General features: G+C 48.1%; 1 protein-coding gene across 4 annotated transcripts in view; it reads left to right on the top strand.

The window, feature by feature from the left end:
* SLC4A11 (solute carrier family 4 member 11) overlaps positions 1-18,937 on the top strand; it is a 268,286-nt gene that overhangs the window by 127,944 nt on the left and 121,405 nt on the right. For 3 of the 4 annotated variants that reach the window (XM_068274632.1, XM_068274641.1, XM_068274614.1), the window contains exon 4: positions 18,675-18,721. In XM_068274632.1, coding sequence (XP_068130733.1) covers positions 18,675-18,721 — 47 coding nt within the window. The remainder of the gene's footprint in view (positions 1-18,674; positions 18,722-18,937) is intronic. The other variant, XM_068274623.1, reaches the window with a different exon arrangement.

The following is an 18,937-nucleotide window of genomic DNA, read 5'->3' as shown; positions in this document are numbered from 1 at the left end:
GCTGCGAGCACCTACTCCTCACTACACCTATCCCTGGCTACCTATGCTGCGAGCACCTACTCCTGGCTACACCTATCCCTGGCTACCTATGCTGCGAGCACCTACTCCTGGCTACACCTATCCCTGGCTATCTATGCTGCGAGCACCTACTACTGGCTACACCTATCCCTGGCTACCTATGCTGAGAGCACCTACTACTGGCTACACCTATCCCTGGCTACCTATGCTGAGGCCACTTACTACTGGCTACACCTATCCCTGGCTACCTATGCTGAGGCCACCTACTACTGGCTACATCTATCCCTGGCTACCTATGCTGCGAGCACCTACTACTGGCTACACCTATCCCTGGCTACCTATGCTGCGCCACCTACCACTGGCTACACCTATCCCTGGCTACCTATGCTGCGCCACCTACCACTGGCTACACCTATCCCTGGCTGCCTATGCTGCGGCCACTTACTACTGGCTACACCTATCCCTGGCTGCCTATGCTGCGGCCACTTACTACTGGCTACACCTATCCCTTGCTACCTTTGCTGCGAGCACCTACTACTGGCTACACCTATCCCTGGCTACCTATGCTGCGAGCACCTACTCCTGGCTACACTTATCCCTGGCTACCTATGCTGCGAGCACCTACTCCTGGCTACACCTATCCCTGGCTACCTATGCTGCAGCCACCTACTCCTGGCTACACCTATCCCTGGCTACCTATGCTGCGAGCACCTACTACTGGCTACACCTATCCCTGGCTACCTATGCTGCGGCCACCTACTACTGGCTACACCTATCCCTGGCTACCTTTGCTGCGAGCACCTACTACTGGCTACACCTATCCCTGGCTACCTTTGCTGCGAGCACCTACTACTGGCTACACCTATCCCTGGCTACCTATGCTGCGAGCACCTACTACTGGCTACACCTATCCCTTGCTACCTTTGCTGCGAGCACCTACTACTGGCTACACCTATCCCTGGCTACCTATGCTGCGAGCACCTACTACTGGCTACACCTATCCCTTGCTACCTTTGCTGCGAGCACCTACTACTGGCTACACCTATCCCTGGCTACCTATGCTGTGAGCACCTACTACTGGCTACACCTATCCCTGGCTACCTATGCTGTGAGCACCTACTACTGGCTACACCTATCCCTGGCTACCTATGCTGCGCCACCTACCACTGGCTACACCTATCCCTGGCTGCCTATGCTGCGGCCACCTACTACTGGCTACACCTATCCCTGGCTACCTATGCTGCGAGCACCTACTACTGGCTACACCTATCCCTGGCTACCTATGCTGCGAGCACCTACTACTGGCTACACCTATCCCTGGCTACCTATGCTGTGAGCACCTACTACTGGCTACACCTATCCCTGGCTACCTATGCTGCGAGCACCTACTACTGGCTACACCTATCCCTGGCTACCTATGCTGCGGCCACCTACTACTGGCTACACCTATCCCTGGCTACCTATGCTGCGAGCGCCTACTACTGGCTACACCTATCCCTGGCTACCTATGCTGCGGCCACCTACTCCTGGCTACACCTATCCCTGACTACCTATGCTGCGAGCACCTACTACTGGCTACACCTATCCCTGGCTACCTATGCTGCGGCCACCTACTACTGGCTACAGAGGGGGGCCCCGGGCCCAAATAATTGTATAATACCGTCATACCGTGGTATATTATTTTTTTTTTTTTGTTTTGGTTATCATGCCGTGGAATCTCATACCGTTGCAACCCTATACGCAAGTATATGATATCCTGTTTTCAACATCAAAAACGCTTCCTATATCTATATATTGCTGTATATTAGTATGTAGCCACGCATCCCAGTGATGCTCAACCCAGCCTATTTATCTATGTGGAATTCTCCTCCCAGAGCATTCTGGGAGACCATGCATTGTTTTCACTGGCTTCGAAATTCTCAGAAACAAACCTTCCCCAGAGATCACCTGACAGGACTTAACAATGTTGCCACTTGTGACGCATTTCAGAATGTAAATCAGGGAGAGGAAACCTTTTACAATGGACAAACGCTGACTAAATTCATTTATAGATGCATATTGAAAAAAAATAGCAATATTCATTATATAATTTTAACTACAATTTCCCCCTGGCTGTTTTGTGACCCGGTCTGTCTCTACACATACATCTATTGATTTATCTGTCTGATGTGATCACTTTAATTGAACCCAGGCCGCGGTTTACCTCACAGGAGCCTATAGGCACAGATGTACTGGCACCTCCTTACACCTCGCCTTCCATGACCCTACAGACCCCCCCCGAACCGCACCACAAGTGTGCTGGCTGGCCTAGCTGTCACTTCTCCCTTACTTCCCTTGCCTGTCATACGTAGCTACAGGTGCCCCCTTAGCATGAAGTAGCCAGAGGTACCCTCAGTATTAAAGGGACCCTGAGCAGTGAAAATAAACAAAATTGTGATGACTCGTAGCGTCACCGATAAGGAAGTGTCACCTCGACACTTGGGCCGGGTGTCGCTGGTGCTGTATTCTGCAATGGGACCGGGAGAGGAGCCAGGAGGGCGCCGGTAGACCTCCAGACCTACGGTGGGCTGTAAAAAAAACCCCAGGTAAGTACCAATTTTGTTTATTTTTACTGCTCAGAGTCCCTTTAAGTAGCTAGAGGTGCCCCCAACTGAAGGGAGATCTCGTCAGTGAAATGCTGAAAGCTGGGTGAGTAACCTCTCATCTACACTCTCATCAGAACTTTGCACTTGGGAAGGAGAGTGAGCCGCCATTCCGTCACCAAACGCCTGTAGGCACGTGCCTGCAGTGCCTTGTAGTAAATCCGGCCCTGATTGAACTATAACAAAAAAAACAAAACCTGTTGCTTCAGCATTATCCATTTTTCTTAAAATTTTTGAATTTGGCTAATTTATTGGTCAATAATGTGATTGGCATGTTGGGAACTATCCCAGCGGGCGGTGCCAGTGCAATACTGGTATTAATAGGAATAAGACACTTACAATGGCGAGCCACTAATGACTAAGCTCAGTCTTATTAATAATTGAAGAGCCCTGACTGGCAGTGTCACTCAGCTTGGGCTCTTGGCAGGAGAAGACGGGCACGGATCAGATGGCATGCTGTGCTCCCAGCCTGAGGCCTCGGTGATGCTGGCATCAGACTGGATGCAGGGCACCCGTATGGCGCATTACCCTCCAAGTGACATCAGTGATATCACTCAGTGCAATCTATTATTAAGGAGTACCTAAGCTATAACTGACAGAGCTTGTCATGAGAGGCTCTGTCTTAATGATGGAGCTTGGCAGTCACTGCCTTATTGGTGGCTGCCAAGCTGTGGACGGATCGCGGATACACAGGTGGAGGCTTCTGAAGAGCTTCAACTGTCTTTAGAAACATGGCCACAACTGCACTGCTGAGGAAGGGGGGGGGGGGGGGCGCAGGCAGAACTTCACCATGTGACTCAGAGGCGTCAGATCGGGTAAGTATTTAATCCAGTGGCATTTCTGGCTAATCCACCACTACTGCCGTGTACACCTATACCGCAAGCTCCTGTACTACGTGACAACAGGTGTATGTGTGACATCACACACGCCTGGTGCCACATGGTACAGTCTATTGTGGTGATGGCGAAGGAGGCTAGGAATTGGGCCCGTGGTCATGTGATATTTTAAAACCTCGCATGGGGGGGCGCTTATCTCGACATTGCATGCCGTTTCCACCATGCACCCGAGCTCTTGTGACAGAGATTTTCCAAGGTGTTTGATCAATCTTTTTGACCTGAAATCGTTAAAAATATAGATTTTTTTCCTTCAATAGAATACATTTATCGAATCTAGTGGATGACCGGCCCGCAAAATCACCTGATGTATGGTCACTCTTACAACCTCTACTTTTTCCCTATCCATTTCCAGATACAGTACTTCAAGATGGAATTGGTCACATTTTATTTAAAGAGGAACTTAGACCAAAGATTGAACTTTATCCCAATCAATAGCTGATACCCCTTTCCCACTAAAAATCTTTACCTTTCCTCGAATACATCATTACGGGGTCTATATGGCTGATATTGTCCCTCCCACAGTGTGATGTCATGACCATGGTCCTGACTGTTTCCTGTCTGTGAACCTCATTGCATTATGATACATTTCAGAATGTAAATCAGGGACAGGAAAGGTTTTACAATGAGCAAACACTGAGTAAATAAATTATTGATGAATATTGTAAAACCATAAGCAATTTGATTCATGATGTTATTTTCACTACAGTTCCTCCTTTAAAGAAAAACTCCGACCAAGAATTGAACTTAATCCCAATCAGTAGCTGATATCCCCTTTTACATGAGAAATCTATTCCTTTTCACAAACTGACCATCGGGGGCGCTGTATGACTGATATTGTGGTGAAACCCCTCTGTCACAAGAGCCCCACTGGCCGTGAACACGCAAAACCGTCCGATCCGATTCTAGCACACAGATTGAGAGCTATGGACGCAATCTGCGTAGAATTGGCGGAGTTTGAGCGTCACGACGCAGTAGGGAGCCGGTGAGGTTACGAAAATACACTTTTACTCCAACCCAGGGGTAGATTTGCCACCATCTCTGTTTTCTATCAGCCCAGAGAAAACTGCTAACTGGCTATAGACCTGTGAAACAAACAACCGGTTAAAACTGTGCAATTCCTATCTATCTATCAAAACAGTAGCGTCCCTTCGGAAGTTTAGGTCTCGTCTGTGTATACTGAATAGAAGGTTTTACTGAGAGGTAAAGACCTTTTAAAAAGCCTTTATTTGTTACAATATAAATAATTAATATATACAGACAATCGTGAACAATTAAACGATGAGAGACAGTGATAACACAGTACATAAAAGAAAAAGGGATAAAAAGAACGAATACTTATGATTCTGTGGAAAGTCCGTTCGGGAAAAGACAAAGTTCCTTTGTTGCAGTTAGTTCGCAATATGGCCGAACCACATGGCCGTTGCTCCGCCTGCAAGATGGCCACTGCTATTTCCCCAAGCAGTGGCAGTCTTTTCGGTATGATGGAAAGTGGGGGAATTGGCTGGGGGTCCTCATGCAATCAGTTTTGAGCACTGACATTTCTGGGCGGAGTCTCAAGCTCAGCCCAGGGGCGTGTCAGGCAGTGAGTTCTCAGGGGAGGAACTTCCAACCATCCACAAAATATGTCCAATTTCATACCCCGCCGGGGTTTTGTCGCACATGCAAACCGATTTCATATTCAGATTGGGCTGAGAATACACGTTCATAGGACATCAAACTTGCAATATTTGGGGCGCACGGGGACCCCATTATTCATATCTCAGCCCCTGCTCGGGTTACCTGGCTATGTCTAGTATCACCATATTCTACAGATTTAGGGAAACAAAATTATGTAATTTTCATATTCCTCCCATGGATGGTATTTGCAAAATGTGACAAAGTTATCAACACCATGCATTCCATACTCAGTCTAGTCGGTGCCGTCAAGACTGGGAGGAATGTAGGTGTCAATAGACCTCATGCTGTGCTAGCTTCCCCTGTTGAATAGACTCTGTTGGTATTTCAGCTCTGCCCAATTAGCACATTAGTGTCACCAGAGCTTTTCCGGGAGCCTTAACAGGATTTCTTGCTAAACCAGGTTGCTTTAGCCATATGCTAACGCAGGCCCATTCAGCCCTCATGGCAAAAGGGGGGGAAGGCAGGAAGGAAAAACTTCTATTTTAAAAATAAAGAATGTCAGTTTTCCGATCACGGTTGCGATCGGACAATCGGCCGCGAATCCTCGGACGACTGGGCGTCGCCCGGCGTCACACCTCCCCCTTCCCGAGCTCTGCTCAGGGAGGTGTCAACAGGACGCCTTCCGTAGCAGCTATTGGCGCTGTTGGGTCGGGTTCCCCCTGACACCGCGACAGCCCATCAGCGTTTTGGTGTCGGCTGCCTGCTTTGTGTTGGATCGTAAAGTCGTACTGCTGCAATGACAGGCTCCACCGTAGGAGCTTGCCGTTGGTTCCAGCAGTACGGTTTAGCCAACTCAGGGGATTGTGATCAGTGACGATCGTGAAGGAGCGGCCGTACAGATACGACTGCAGTTTCTGTAGGGCCCACACGATCGCCAGGCACTCCTTTTCAGTTGTGGAGTAGGCTACCTCTCGGGGCAGGAGCTTCCGGCTCAGGTAGAGGATAGGGTGTTCATCCCCCTTTCCATCCACCTGGCTGAGGATTGCGCCGAGACCGTAGTCAGAGGCATCGGTTTGCACCACAAACCGACGACTGAAGTCTGGGGCCTGAAGCACAGGGGCGCTTGCGAGGGCCTGCTTCAAGGCCTGGAAGGCATTCTCGCAAGCGGGGGTCCAGCTAACAACCTTGGGGTGCTTCTTGCTAGTGGCATCGGTCAGGGGCTTCTGGCGTCAGCTGGTACTTAGTGATTATAGCCTCCTTTATAGCGGTATAATCATTGTCCTTTTCCACAGGCAGCTCTGAGAAAGCATCAAGCGCTTTGTAGCGCAGCAAGGGTGTCAGATGTCTGGCCCACTGGTCTTGGGACAGACGATACTGACGGCAGGCCTTTTCAAAAGACCTCAAAAACAAGTCAATGTCAGTGTCCTTTTCGATAATAGCAAATTTAAATTTTGCACTTACTGGAGCGGCAGTCCCTTCAGCAGGGAGGCTGGGCGTTGAACTCCGGCTGGCTTGCTGCACTTTCGCCATGTTCAGCTCATGCTGTCGTCTCTCCCGCGCCTCTGCAGATTGGCGTTCCTCTCGCTTTTGCTCCGCCATGTACTGCAGGTACTTGTCCACATCAGTTTCCATCAGCTTTTGCAATGCCTGCTGCATTACTGGATCAACATAACTGGACAGTCCAGTACTGTCCGGTTCCAGGCGAGTACTTTCAGGGGTTCTGGGGTCGGGGATCACACTGACAGCCTCCTGCGTATCTGTTGCCGCATTGCCCGCGGGTTGCTCAACCTCGGTACGCACAGGATCTTCAGTCTCTGGTTCCCCTCGACTTGCGTTAGATGAGCCGGTGTCCTCCACAGTGGACACCTCCAGCGTCCGCAGATTCTGGCTATCCCATCGGTACAAGTCCGTTATCAGGTCCTGCTGTTTCTTGCCGCGGATGTCCATGCCTCTCGCCTCGCACAGACTCTGCAGGTCGGATAGGACCATGACCTTGTAATTCCCGGACATTTCCATGCCAAATAAAAGAAAACTTAGGGGAGGGGTACTGGTTACACAGTCTCTCTGTATATATGAAAAATATATTGCACTCAGTCACTACCAACGAATTAGTTCGTTTCTCGATAGGGCTAATTCGATAGCCCTACCTGAGATACTATCAGCACACACAGATCCCAAACGCTGCCGACCACTGTCACAAGAGCCCCACTGGCCGTGAACACGCAAAACCGTCCGATCCGATTCTAGCACACAGATTGAGAGCTATGGACGCAATCTGCGTAGAATTGGCGGAGTTTGAGCGTCACGACGCAGTAGGGAGCCGGTGAGGTTACGAAAATACACTTTTACTCCAACCCAGGGGTAGATTTGCCACCATCTCTGTTTTCTATCAGCCCAGAGAAAACTGCTAACTGGCTATAGACCTGTGAAACAAACAACCGGTTAAAACTGTGCAATTCCTATCTATCTATCAAAACAGTAGCGTCCCTTCGGAAGTTTAGGTCTCGTCTGTGTATACTGAATAGAAGGTTTTACTGAGAGGTAAAGACCTTTTAAAAAGCCTTTATTTGTTACAATATAAATAATTAATATATACAGACAATCGTGAACAATTAAACGATGAGAGACAGTGATAACACAGTACATAAAAGAAAAAGGGATAAAAAGAACGAATACTTATGATTCTGTGGAAAGTCCGTTCGGGAAAAGACAAAGTTCCTTTGTTGCAGTTAGTTCGCAATATGGCCGAACCACATGGCCGTTGCTCCGCCTGCAAGATGGCCACTGCTATTTCCCCAAGCAGTGGCAGTCTTTTCGGTATGATGGAAAGTGGGGGAATTGGCTGGGGGTCCTCATGCAATCAGTTTTGAGCACTGACATTTCTGGGCGGAGTCTCAAGCTCAGCCCAGGGGCGTGTCAGGCAGTGAGTTCTCAGGGGAGGAACTTCCAACCATCCACAAAATATGTCCAATTTCATACCCCGCCGGGGTTTTGTCGCACATGCAAACCGATTTCATATTCAGATTGGGCTGAGAATACACGTTCATAGGACATCAAACTTGCAATATTTGGGGCGCACGGGGACCCCATTATTCATATCTCAGCCCCTGCTCGGGTTACCTGGCTATGTCTAGTATCACCATATTCTACAGATTTAGGGAAACAAAATTATGTAATTTTCATATTCCTCCCATGGATGGTATTTGCAAAATGTGACAAAGTTATCAACACCATGCATTCCATACTCAGTCTAGTCGGTGCCGTCAAGACTGGGAGGAATGTAGGTGTCAATAGACCTCATGCTGTGCTAGCTTCCCCTGTTGAATAGACTCTGTTGGTATTTCAGCTCTGCCCAATTAGCACATTAGTGTCACCAGAGCTTTTCCGGGAGCCTTAACAGGATTTCTTGCTAAACCAGGTTGCTTTAGCCATATGCTAACGCAGGCCCATTCAGCCCTCATGGCAAAAGGGGGGGAAGGCAGGAAGGAAAAACTTCTATTTTAAAAATAAAGAATGTCAGTTTTCCGATCACGGTTGCGATCGGACAATCGGCCGCGAATCCTCGGACGACTGGGCGTCGCCCGGCGTCACACCCTCCCACAAGAAGCTCTGAGTACTGAGGTACTTCTGGCAGTTTCCTGTCTGTGAACCTTGTTGCATTGTGGGAAATAGTTGTTTACAGCTGTTTCCAACTGCCAAAACAGCATGCAGCAGCTACATCACTTGCCAGCAGTAAAAAGTCACCATGTAATAAATGTCAGAATATAAATCAGGGATTTAAAAGATTTTACAATGGGCAAACCCTGACTAAATCATTTATACATAATTGTAAAAATTAAGCACTTTTTTTAATAACATTATTTTCACTGGAGTTCCTCTTTAACGTATTGCTAAAGAAGGTTTGCTCTGAAGTGTCCGTTGTCTGTAAACAGATTAGAATATTAACTTTTCGGAACACCCCTGGAATAACAAAGGCGACTGGAGGCAGCCGCGGTGTCAGCACTCGGGGAAGAGACTCGGTTTATAAGATCTGCAGACGCTGTTGGCCTTGCGTTGTGCTGTCTGGTGACCTCCTGCAGAGCTGTCTGTGTGAGTCCCTCAGAGACTGCTGACTAGCGGCAGGAGGTCTGGTGTCTATGGAACCTCCTATTGCACACAATAGATGGCAGCTTCCTCCTGTGAATAGCACAGCTTGTGTAGAAGCAGCTAGACAATGTGTACGGCGACCTCACCTCTCATTACTGAGGCGGCTCGTGCTGTGCGCTTTCCTATACCGACAACACCTCATCCCTGCCCAACAGCAGCCACTGACCTCACAGCGGGAGAATACAGTCCCTCTCTGACCACATGACTGTATCATCTGCTAGACCATTCTCTGCCCAGCCGTCAGTGTCACATGTGGCCTGCTGCTTCACAAGCTTGCCATGTATAGTGTAGCTGTCGGGCATAAAATCAAAAATCAATTCTTTATTTTTATCTGTTAAACCAGTAATAATGATGCTAACCAGGCAATCCAAAAGTTAAAATCACTATTTTCTTGTTGATAAATGATCATTCCCCAGTTTACCTGACTCTTATTTGGTACACACAATATTTGGTACACACAATATTTGGTACACAAAAGAGAAGTTGTAGGGCATGCTGGGTTGTCTTTTTTTTTTTTTTTCTTCCTTCTCCATTTCCCCTCAGACTTAAAGGTATTGTCCAAAAAAAATCCACTTACCTGGGGCTTCCTCCAGCCCGTAGCAGCTGTCCTGTGCCCTCACCACAGCTCCGGTGGCTCCCGGTCTTCTACGCTGGTTCAGCTGACCTTGCCAGGTCGGGTTCCGGGTCGGCTTCTTCTGCGCTCCACCGCACGGGTCACGTGGTCTCCCCGACGTCATCAGGATGTTACTGCGCAGGAGCAGTAGTTCTGCGCCTGCGCAGTACCGTCCTGATGACGTCGGAGGGACCACGTGCCCCGCGCCGTGGAGCGCAGAAGAAGCTGACCCGGAATGCGAACTGACGAGGTCGGCTGAACCAGCGGAGAAGACCGGGAGCCACCGGAGCTCCGATTAGGGCACAGGACGGCTGCCACAGGCTGGAGGAAGCCCCAGGTAAGTGGATCCCCGACTGAGCATTCATTCTGGCATGCTCAGGAAGTTCAAAAACTTATTTCACTCAATGAAATGCAAATCAGTTGCTATCTTTTATTTAAGGTTATTGTTTCGATTTTCCTTTTGATGTGCTATCTGCCACTGTTAAAATAAACCTACCATTGAAATGATACTGTTCTGAGACTTTTCATTTCTTTGTCATTGGACAAACTTACAAAATCAGTGAGGGGTCAAATAATTATTTCCTCCACTGTATATGGTAAAATACATGAGGGTGCTTCGTCTCTGGTTCTCTTTAAGAGGCACCACATCGACCTATAGTAAAATGTAATGCATTCTTCCAGATAACCATTACATTTATTGTTTTGTTTTTAGCATAAAAAACCCTCCTATCTCACTATATTGCTGTATATTGGTATGTACCCTCTTAGTGATGTTTAGACTAGGCTGGGAGGAGAATTTTGCAGAGTTAAACAGCCTAGGCTGAGCTCCTCACTGGGAGGGTCGGGGCTGCATACCAATACACAGCAGTACATAGATCTAGGAAGGATTTCTGATGCTGAAACCACAATTAACGTAAAAATGGTGTATCCTGAATTATTTACTTCTATATGTCACTACAGGGCCTCTTTAATATTTCCCCATTGAAAAAAAAAAATCTTAACGCTGTAATAGCTCTGACCCTAAATAGAAAGTATAGTAGTGAATAAAATGTACGTCGTCCTTAAAGGACAACTGAAGCGAGAGGGATATGGAGGCTGCCATATTTAGCCCTGTGAAGTGCAGCAGCTGTATTTTTTTCCTTATTGAAAATGACATGCTCCTGGTAATTATGCTATTAAATGGCCCATTTGTCATGTGGTAATCGGACATTTATGGCGTGCTCTGTGCCTACGCTGGAATGACTGTACATCAGGCGTTACAGTCCACCTGCGGCAGATCCCGTCGCCTAGTCCTGCGCCCATCCCCCCCGTGGCACGTGCAAGTGCTCTTATCGCCCCAGAGATCTCTGGTTTCTGGCCGTGGCTCCCACCTGCAGGACGCAGCATGTTGCACAATTGCTCTTAGCGCAGCAGATGATGACCAGGGTCCTGTTAGGTCACTCTGCTTATCCACAAGGGCCCCTCTGTACAGGCGGACTCCCAGGGCTGTAACAGGGCTATTTTCTCTCTGCTGGAGGAAGTGTTTTCTGAACCTGACAGCTTTTCAGCCGGCAGATGTTTGTGGAATTAGCTGTAATGTGACCATACGTTTTCTGCGTTGCTTTCTGTGCTTGGAATATTTCATAGAACTACACGGTGCATTACAGAGGAACTCTAGTGAAAATAACATAATGAATACAATTGCTTTTACTATTCATTTATAAATTAGTCTTATGCCTAGTACACACCATACAATTCTCTGTAAGATTTTTCTGCAATTAGATTATTTTCTGTAAAGTACTGGTAGAGACTGGTCATTATCTCTGGTGCATTGTCTTCTGGTTATCTCCTGCTGAGTAGAACAATGCCTAATTGCTAGGCAGATAGATGGTTGGAAATTATCTATCTGGCAGGTACCAAACACTAGGCAACCAACCAATCCACCATCCAATTCGATTATTATAATCGAATTGGATGAAAATTGGTGCTGCGAAGTGCATGCCCGACCAACAAGCGGCCAATTTCGGGAAAGAAATTGGCCGCAGGGTGGATCGCGCATGCTGGAAAATTTTGGTCCTAGGTTGGTTGCGCGGCGGTACGGCGGCCAGAGTGCGAACGAGCGACAAGATGACTAAACCCCCACCGCTGCCGCCACAATGTATAAATGTGTGTAGTGCATTTATACATTACCTGTCCGGTGTCAGCCTCCACGCGGTTTCCGTCCATCTTGCCGGGTTCTGCATACATGCCGGCGGCACTCGGACGCCACGAAGGCGCATATCGGCTGACGTCAGACGCTATGCGCCACTAGCTTGTATGTGGCTTACCCGGCGAGATGGACGCATGGACCCGGCGAGCTGCTACAGGACAGGTAATATATAAATGCACTACATAATTTACATTTTTGGGGGGCAGCGGCGAGACGGACGCGACGGCTCAGCCGATTCCCCGGATGATTTCATGCTGAAATCGGACGGGAATCGGCCTGTAGTGTCTGGGCAGATTTGATTAGAGACATATATCTCTGATTAGATTCGATTAGAGATGCATTTGTCTCTTGGTCGAATCTGCCCATATTTGTTCTAGTGGACACCTTTACAGAAAATCATATGCTGGGCATACATGGTTTGTTTATGCGCCGGTATCGAGCCGGCGGCTCTATGCCGGTGCGACACCACTCGTGCGTGCGGATCGATTCCCGCTCGTTTCCGCGGGCGCTTCTTATCAGCGCTTCGTTTTTTTTCTATTGTCCGCCTGCGGGGATCAAGTGCGGTATCGATCCGCCGCGGTGATCGGACAGGTTGGATCTCATCAATCAAGCCATCAGTGGCTCGATTGATCAGAACTATCTAACCATGTATGCCCAGCATTATGCTGGGATTACACCATACAATTTTCTGTTATTATCGCCAGAGATAATCACCATTCTCTACAGAAAATAATCTAATTATGCATTCTAACAGAAAATCTAACAGAAAATTGTATGGTGTATTCCCAGCATGAATGGCTGGATGGTGTAATAGTTAAGGGCTCTGCCTCTGACATGGGAGACCTGGGTTCGAATCTCGGCTCTGCCTGTTCAGTAAGCCAGTAATTCAGTAAGGAGTTCATTGGGCAAGACTCCCTAACACTGCTACTGCCTACTGAGTGCGCTCTAGTGGCTGCCTCGCAAGCGCTTTGAGTCCGACAGGAGAAAGGCGCTATACAAATACTGCCATTATTATGCTGCTATTGTTTTTGTTTGACACATTCATTGAAGTATGCTAGAGCTAAAATCTATGAACTATTGAACCTTTTTATCTCTTTCCTGCTCTCAGAAGCCATTTTCTGTTAGGAAAGTGTCTTATAGTTGGAATTTCTTATCAGTGAGGGTCACACTATAGTCACTTCCTGTCTGAGTCAGGACTGAGTCAGCCACTTACATACCTGATATTTAACTCTTTCAGGCAGAGAAAGAAAAAAAGGAACACAGCCTAGTTATTTGTGTGCTAGGCACTGTACATACACATGTCTATCTCATAATGTCACATGACACCTCGGGTATCCTTTAAAAGGAAACAAACATGTCAACCTCCTATATCCCTTTCCCCTCGTGTTCACTTTAAATCCTGGGACACCGTTCTGAGATTTCTAGACAAATTGCTTGGGCTATATAATAAAAACCTCAGAGCTAGAATACGTGAATGACAGAACATTTGCAATAAGGTATAGAGTGAGCAGTGAAATGTCATGGAGTGTTTCTGTAGCCCAGGCTGCTTATGATGCATACGTGGAGCATCCGGGGGAGGGGGCGTCTCGGATCTCCGGGACGAGGAATAAAATGAATAATGTATGTTAATGGAACTATTGATCAGGGAGAGCTGTGAAATGTGTTCAGCGTGTTATTTATGCATTCACTTATCCTTTAGGTTACATCTGTTGCTCCCTATAATGTAAACCCGCACAGGGAGATAATATTGTGCTCACAGAGGCCCACGCAGACATTTAGGAGCAATTCTCGCCCAATCCATCATGCTGCACCCATATTCTGCCCGGCTGTCAGATTAGCCCCGCCCTGCTGAGCCAAGCCTTGTGAGGCCTGCAGAATTCACAGCTCCAAATCTCAGGACAGAAAAGGGGAGGAGGGCAAAGCACACTGCCTGTTAGCTTGAAATGCTTTTTGCAATTTTCAGGTGCACCCCCTGATATCCGCATTCAGAATAGAGAACCACTTCCTGTATCTATATATTGCTGTAGATTGGTACTGTCATAGCTGATGCTCCTAGGCTAAGCATCACTGGAAAAACATTGTGGGAGACGAGGTATATTTTGCACTGACTTCAGAACTAAAAAAAAAACAAAAACATTCAGTACAGATTACCTGGCAGGAGTAAAGATGTCACCACCAGTAATACATTTCAGAATGTAAATCAGAAAACATTTACAATTGGCAAACACTGACTTCTCCCTCCCTATACCCTGGGAGGGGAAAGCCTCTGAGTCCTCTAGAGCATGGGTCCCCAACCTGGGGGCCGTGGCCCCCTGGGGGTCCTTGGGCAGATTTCTGGGGGCCCGCGGCTTCTCCCTCTCCCCCCGCGGCCGCCGCTCCTGTTACCTTACGAGCGGGCGGCCGCTTCCTTCCTTATGTTCCTTCAGTCGCGGCTCTCCTCTTCGCAGCATATCGTATTACAGCAGCGCTTCCTGCGCGGCTGCTGTAAGGAGCCAAGGGAGCCGGGACAGCAGTTCCCATGGTAACGGTGATGCGTATCGCCGCTACAGGAAGCCACTACCCCTCCTCCTTCCCTCCTTACAGCAGCCGCGCAGGAAGCGCTGCTGTAATACGACATGCTGCGAAGAGGAGAGCCGCGGCTGGAGGAATATAAGGAAGGAAGCGGACGCCCGCTCATAAGGTAACAGGAGCGGCGGCCGCGGGGGGGGGGGGGGGGGGGGGAGAGGGCACCTCTGCTAGCTACACTGGGGCAGCTATACTGGGGTAACTACTGGGCTAACTGTACTAGCTACACTGGGATAACTGTACTAGCTACACTGGGATAACTGTACTTGCTACACTGGGATAACTGTACTTGCTATACTGGGCTAACTGTACTTGCTATACTGGGGTAACTATACTAACTATATTGGGGTAACTATACTACCTAACTAACTATACTGAGGCAACTATAGTCCTTATACAGGGGCAACTGTGTTAGCTACCTATACTGGGGGCAACTATACCTAGATACCTACTTACCTATATACTACACTCAAAATCAGGGAAAAGAGGGGGGGGGGGCGCCGCCGCCACTAACCACACCCCCACTAACCACGCCCCCCTCCCGGGGGGGGGGGGCAGAGAAAAGTTTGGTCGGGATAGTGGGCCCCGGGCTTAAAAAGGTTGGGGACCCCTGCTCTAGAGCAGTATTTCTCAGCATTTTATTGGTATGTACCCCTTTTAAACCCTTGTACTCACCAAGTACCCCCTGGCATAGTAAACATTATCACAAGTATCCCTTGACAAATATATATTTAACCGTAGTACATGCTAATTGGTTCTAAACAATTTCCAAGCATTTACTATTGCTTTTAATCAGCTAAAATACTAATTTGTGTTTAAATAAGCTTTATCATTTTTCTAAAACTCTAAATTTGGTATTGGTTAAGTATATGAAGGCTGAGTACCCCCTGGAACCATCAGAAGTATCCCCTGTTGTACGCGGACCACACGTTGAGAACCTAGGACCTAGAGGCTTCTCCTGTCCTTCTCCACCAAGCTGTTCAACAGTAGGGACTCCCAAAGCACGCCTGCACTGTGCCTGCGGGGCAGCACGGACCCTCTCATGCTTCAGCAAAAATAGCTAACTTGATTGGGTCCATGCTACCGCACAGACACAGACGGCTCACACCTGCGCTGTAGCACGGATCTGATCGGCTCAACCCAAGTAAGTCCATTCTGCTGTTTGTGTGTGTGAGCCTGCAGAGCAGACCGCAGTGGAAGAGGATGGGAAAGCCTATGAGCGTGCATGAAAAAGGGCCTGGCGGGATAACTAAATCTGATAACGATAAACATCGTTGTCAAGCTTGGTTAATGATAAATACCGTTGTTAAAACAGACGGGAAATAACGAAAAGATATTAATGTTAAAAATAGTTCATTCAACAAACCAACTTAACCCAACTCTACTCTCACACAGAACCCTCCCCTGGTGGTGCCTAACCCTAATTACCCCCCGGTGGTGCCTAACCCTAACCCCCACCTGTGTGGTGCCTAACCCTAACCACTCTCTCTGCAGAAACACCCTTTTACACATAGAAACAATAATATTTTTGATAACGTAAAATCTGCAGTGTTCTCCCCAGAAATGTTTTTTTCACCCGGGTGGCATGAAAAAATAGCCGGGTGGGGTAAGATGAGAGAATGCAGGGCCAGTGCTTCTGTGAGCAATTATGCTTACAGCATAGGAGGAGGTGAGCAGATGACAGCCGGGTGCTCACCAAAACTACCCGGGTGGAGCACCCAGCTAAAAGAGCCTGGGGAGAACACTGAATCTGTACATGCAAACAAAATAATGTGACAAACACGAAAACGTTGCAAGCTTCTAAAAACGAAAACATACTTCAAAAACTTTAATGTTCTAATGTTAGATATTTATCGTGGTGCCCTTTTTCTGCTTTTTCTGCTTTTTTTCGCTGTATTAATAAAGCGGAATATAACCCTGCATTTCAACTTTGCTCTAAAACATTATTTACAGTATATTATATGCAACCAGCATTTTTTTTTTACTAGACCAGCATTGGAAGGGTTACACAGAGCTTTAAAGTTACTGGACAGAAATGCAGGCGCATTGGAAGCTGACATAGATACATTTTGTTTACATAAATGTATCTAAGTGTGGCATATGACTCATCTCTCTGACTGAGAAGGAGCTGGAGGACAGCCAAAGAGTGTCTGCATATCTCTCCATGGAACTTTAAAGTGAACCTTAAGCCAGGATCGTTTTTCAAAATGAAGATATTACCTTAATCTTCTTTCCCAGCCCTGCAATTTCGCTTGTGTAGCGCCGCTCTGGAGCCTTTAGTTACGTTGTTACCGGCAAGGTGATTAATTATAATTTATTCAAAATGGCGCTGCTGGCCGGAACTATTTCCGGGTCAGCCAGCGCTTGTTAGCTTCCTACATCTTCTGCCTCCTAGCTACGCTCGCTCATGCACTGCTTCTATGCAATGCAAATCGCGCCGTGCACGCGCCCCCCCGCGCCGTGCACACGCGCGCACGCTTCCAATGTTCAGGCACTCGCACAGCTCAGTACAGGCAGCGGCGCCGGCGGCAGAAGGACCCAGCGAGGAAGGAATGATTTATGTGTTTACTATCCTGGGTCATTCGCCGTCAGGCGCCGACAGGGCTGGCTGTCAGGGCGGATTTATGGGAAACAGAGGACCAGATAAGAAAACAAACACTGCGGTAAGACTCTTATCTGGCTCCTCTACTGTGCACACTGTCAGGTTTAAAAAAAAAGGTTGGCTTAAGTGCCTCTTTAAACCTCTGTGTTTAACCCTTCCAATGCTGGTCTAGTAAAAAAATAAAATGCTGGTTGCATATAATATGCTGTAAATAATGTTTTAGAGCAAAGTTGAAATGCAGGGTTATATTCCGCTTTAAAGGGAAGGTCCAAGCAGAAAAAAAAGAGTTTCACTTACCTGAGGCTTCTACCAGCCCCATGCAGCCATCCTGTGCCCTCGTAGTCACTCACTGCTGCTCCAGTCCCCCGCTGGCAGCTTTCTGACCTCGGAGGTCAGGGCCGCATTGCGTACATTTTTACGCATTCCCGCTAGTGCAGGAACATTAACATATACATTTTTACGCGTTAGTGGTGCAACGTATACATTTTTGTTCCTGCACTAGCTGGAATGCGTAAAAATGTATGCAATGTGGCCCTGACCTCAGAGGTCAGAAAGCTGCCAGCGGGGGACTGGAGCAGCAGTGAGTGACTACGAGGGCACAGGATGGCTGCATGGGGCTGGTAGAAGCCCCAGGTAAGTAAAACTCATTTTTTTTTTTTTTTGCTTGGACCTTCCCTTTAAAGAGGAACTGTAACGCCAAAACGGCCCCTGGGGGGTACTCACCTCGGGTGGGGGAAGCCTCAGGATCCTAATGAGGCTTCCCACGCCGTCCTGCGTCCCTCGGGGGTCTTGCTGTAGCCCTCCGTGCAGTCCGGGCAGCGGTGACGTCATTATTTACCTTCCTGGCTCCTGCGCAGGCGCTCTGATGCCTCTCGGCGCCGAAGTAGGCGGAAATACCCGATCGCCGTCGGGTCTGCTCTACTGCGCAGGCGCAAGTTTCCGGCGCCTGCGCAGTAGAGCGGACCCGACGGAGATCGGGTATTTCCGTCTATTTCCGTGCCGAAAGTCGCCACAGCGCCCCCGCTGGAGCCAGCAAAGGTAAATATTGAACTGACAGTCGGCACAGTCGCCGGCTGTTCGGAGGGCTGCGGCGAGACCCCCGTGGGACAGAGGACGGCGTGGGAAGCCTCATTAGGATCCGGAGGCTTCCCCCACCCGAGGTGAGTACCCCCCAGGGGAGGTTTTTGTTGTTACAGAGTCAAATTAAAATCTATGGCCGGCGCCCTTTTTTCCTGCTACCCCCTGAGGATCCCACGAGGAATACCATTCCCCGACAGGTACACTTTAATACTGTATATGTCGTTAATCGGCTGCATAGTAGTCTGTAATGAATAAAGCAGTTTTAGGCTGGCCTTTCTGTATATAACACTTCCCTGTTTTCTTTCAGCAGAAAACGAGAGCGCCGGCTGTGTATTGCTGCACACATCACGGAAGGTGAGTGCCTTTTATTCATTTCACCATTCCTGGAGTTTATTGATGTCTGCTTCCTGGTTGGAGAGATTGCCCATCACTTCCTGTGTATAAAGGTGGCCACTAATGGTCCAATTTCTAGTGAAAAATCGTTAGAGCGATCAGAAATTCTGATTGGATTGGTTGTTAATAATCTCTGATGGGCGCAATCGATTACAAACTATTATAAAAATACTTGTC

Source organism: Hyperolius riggenbachi, chromosome 1 (genome assembly GCF_040937935.1).
Source record: "Hyperolius riggenbachi isolate aHypRig1 chromosome 1, aHypRig1.pri, whole genome shotgun sequence".
Lineage (NCBI taxonomy): Eukaryota > Metazoa > Chordata > Amphibia > Anura > Hyperoliidae > Hyperolius > Hyperolius riggenbachi.
This window is presented reverse-complemented; position numbering and strand designations above follow the sequence as displayed.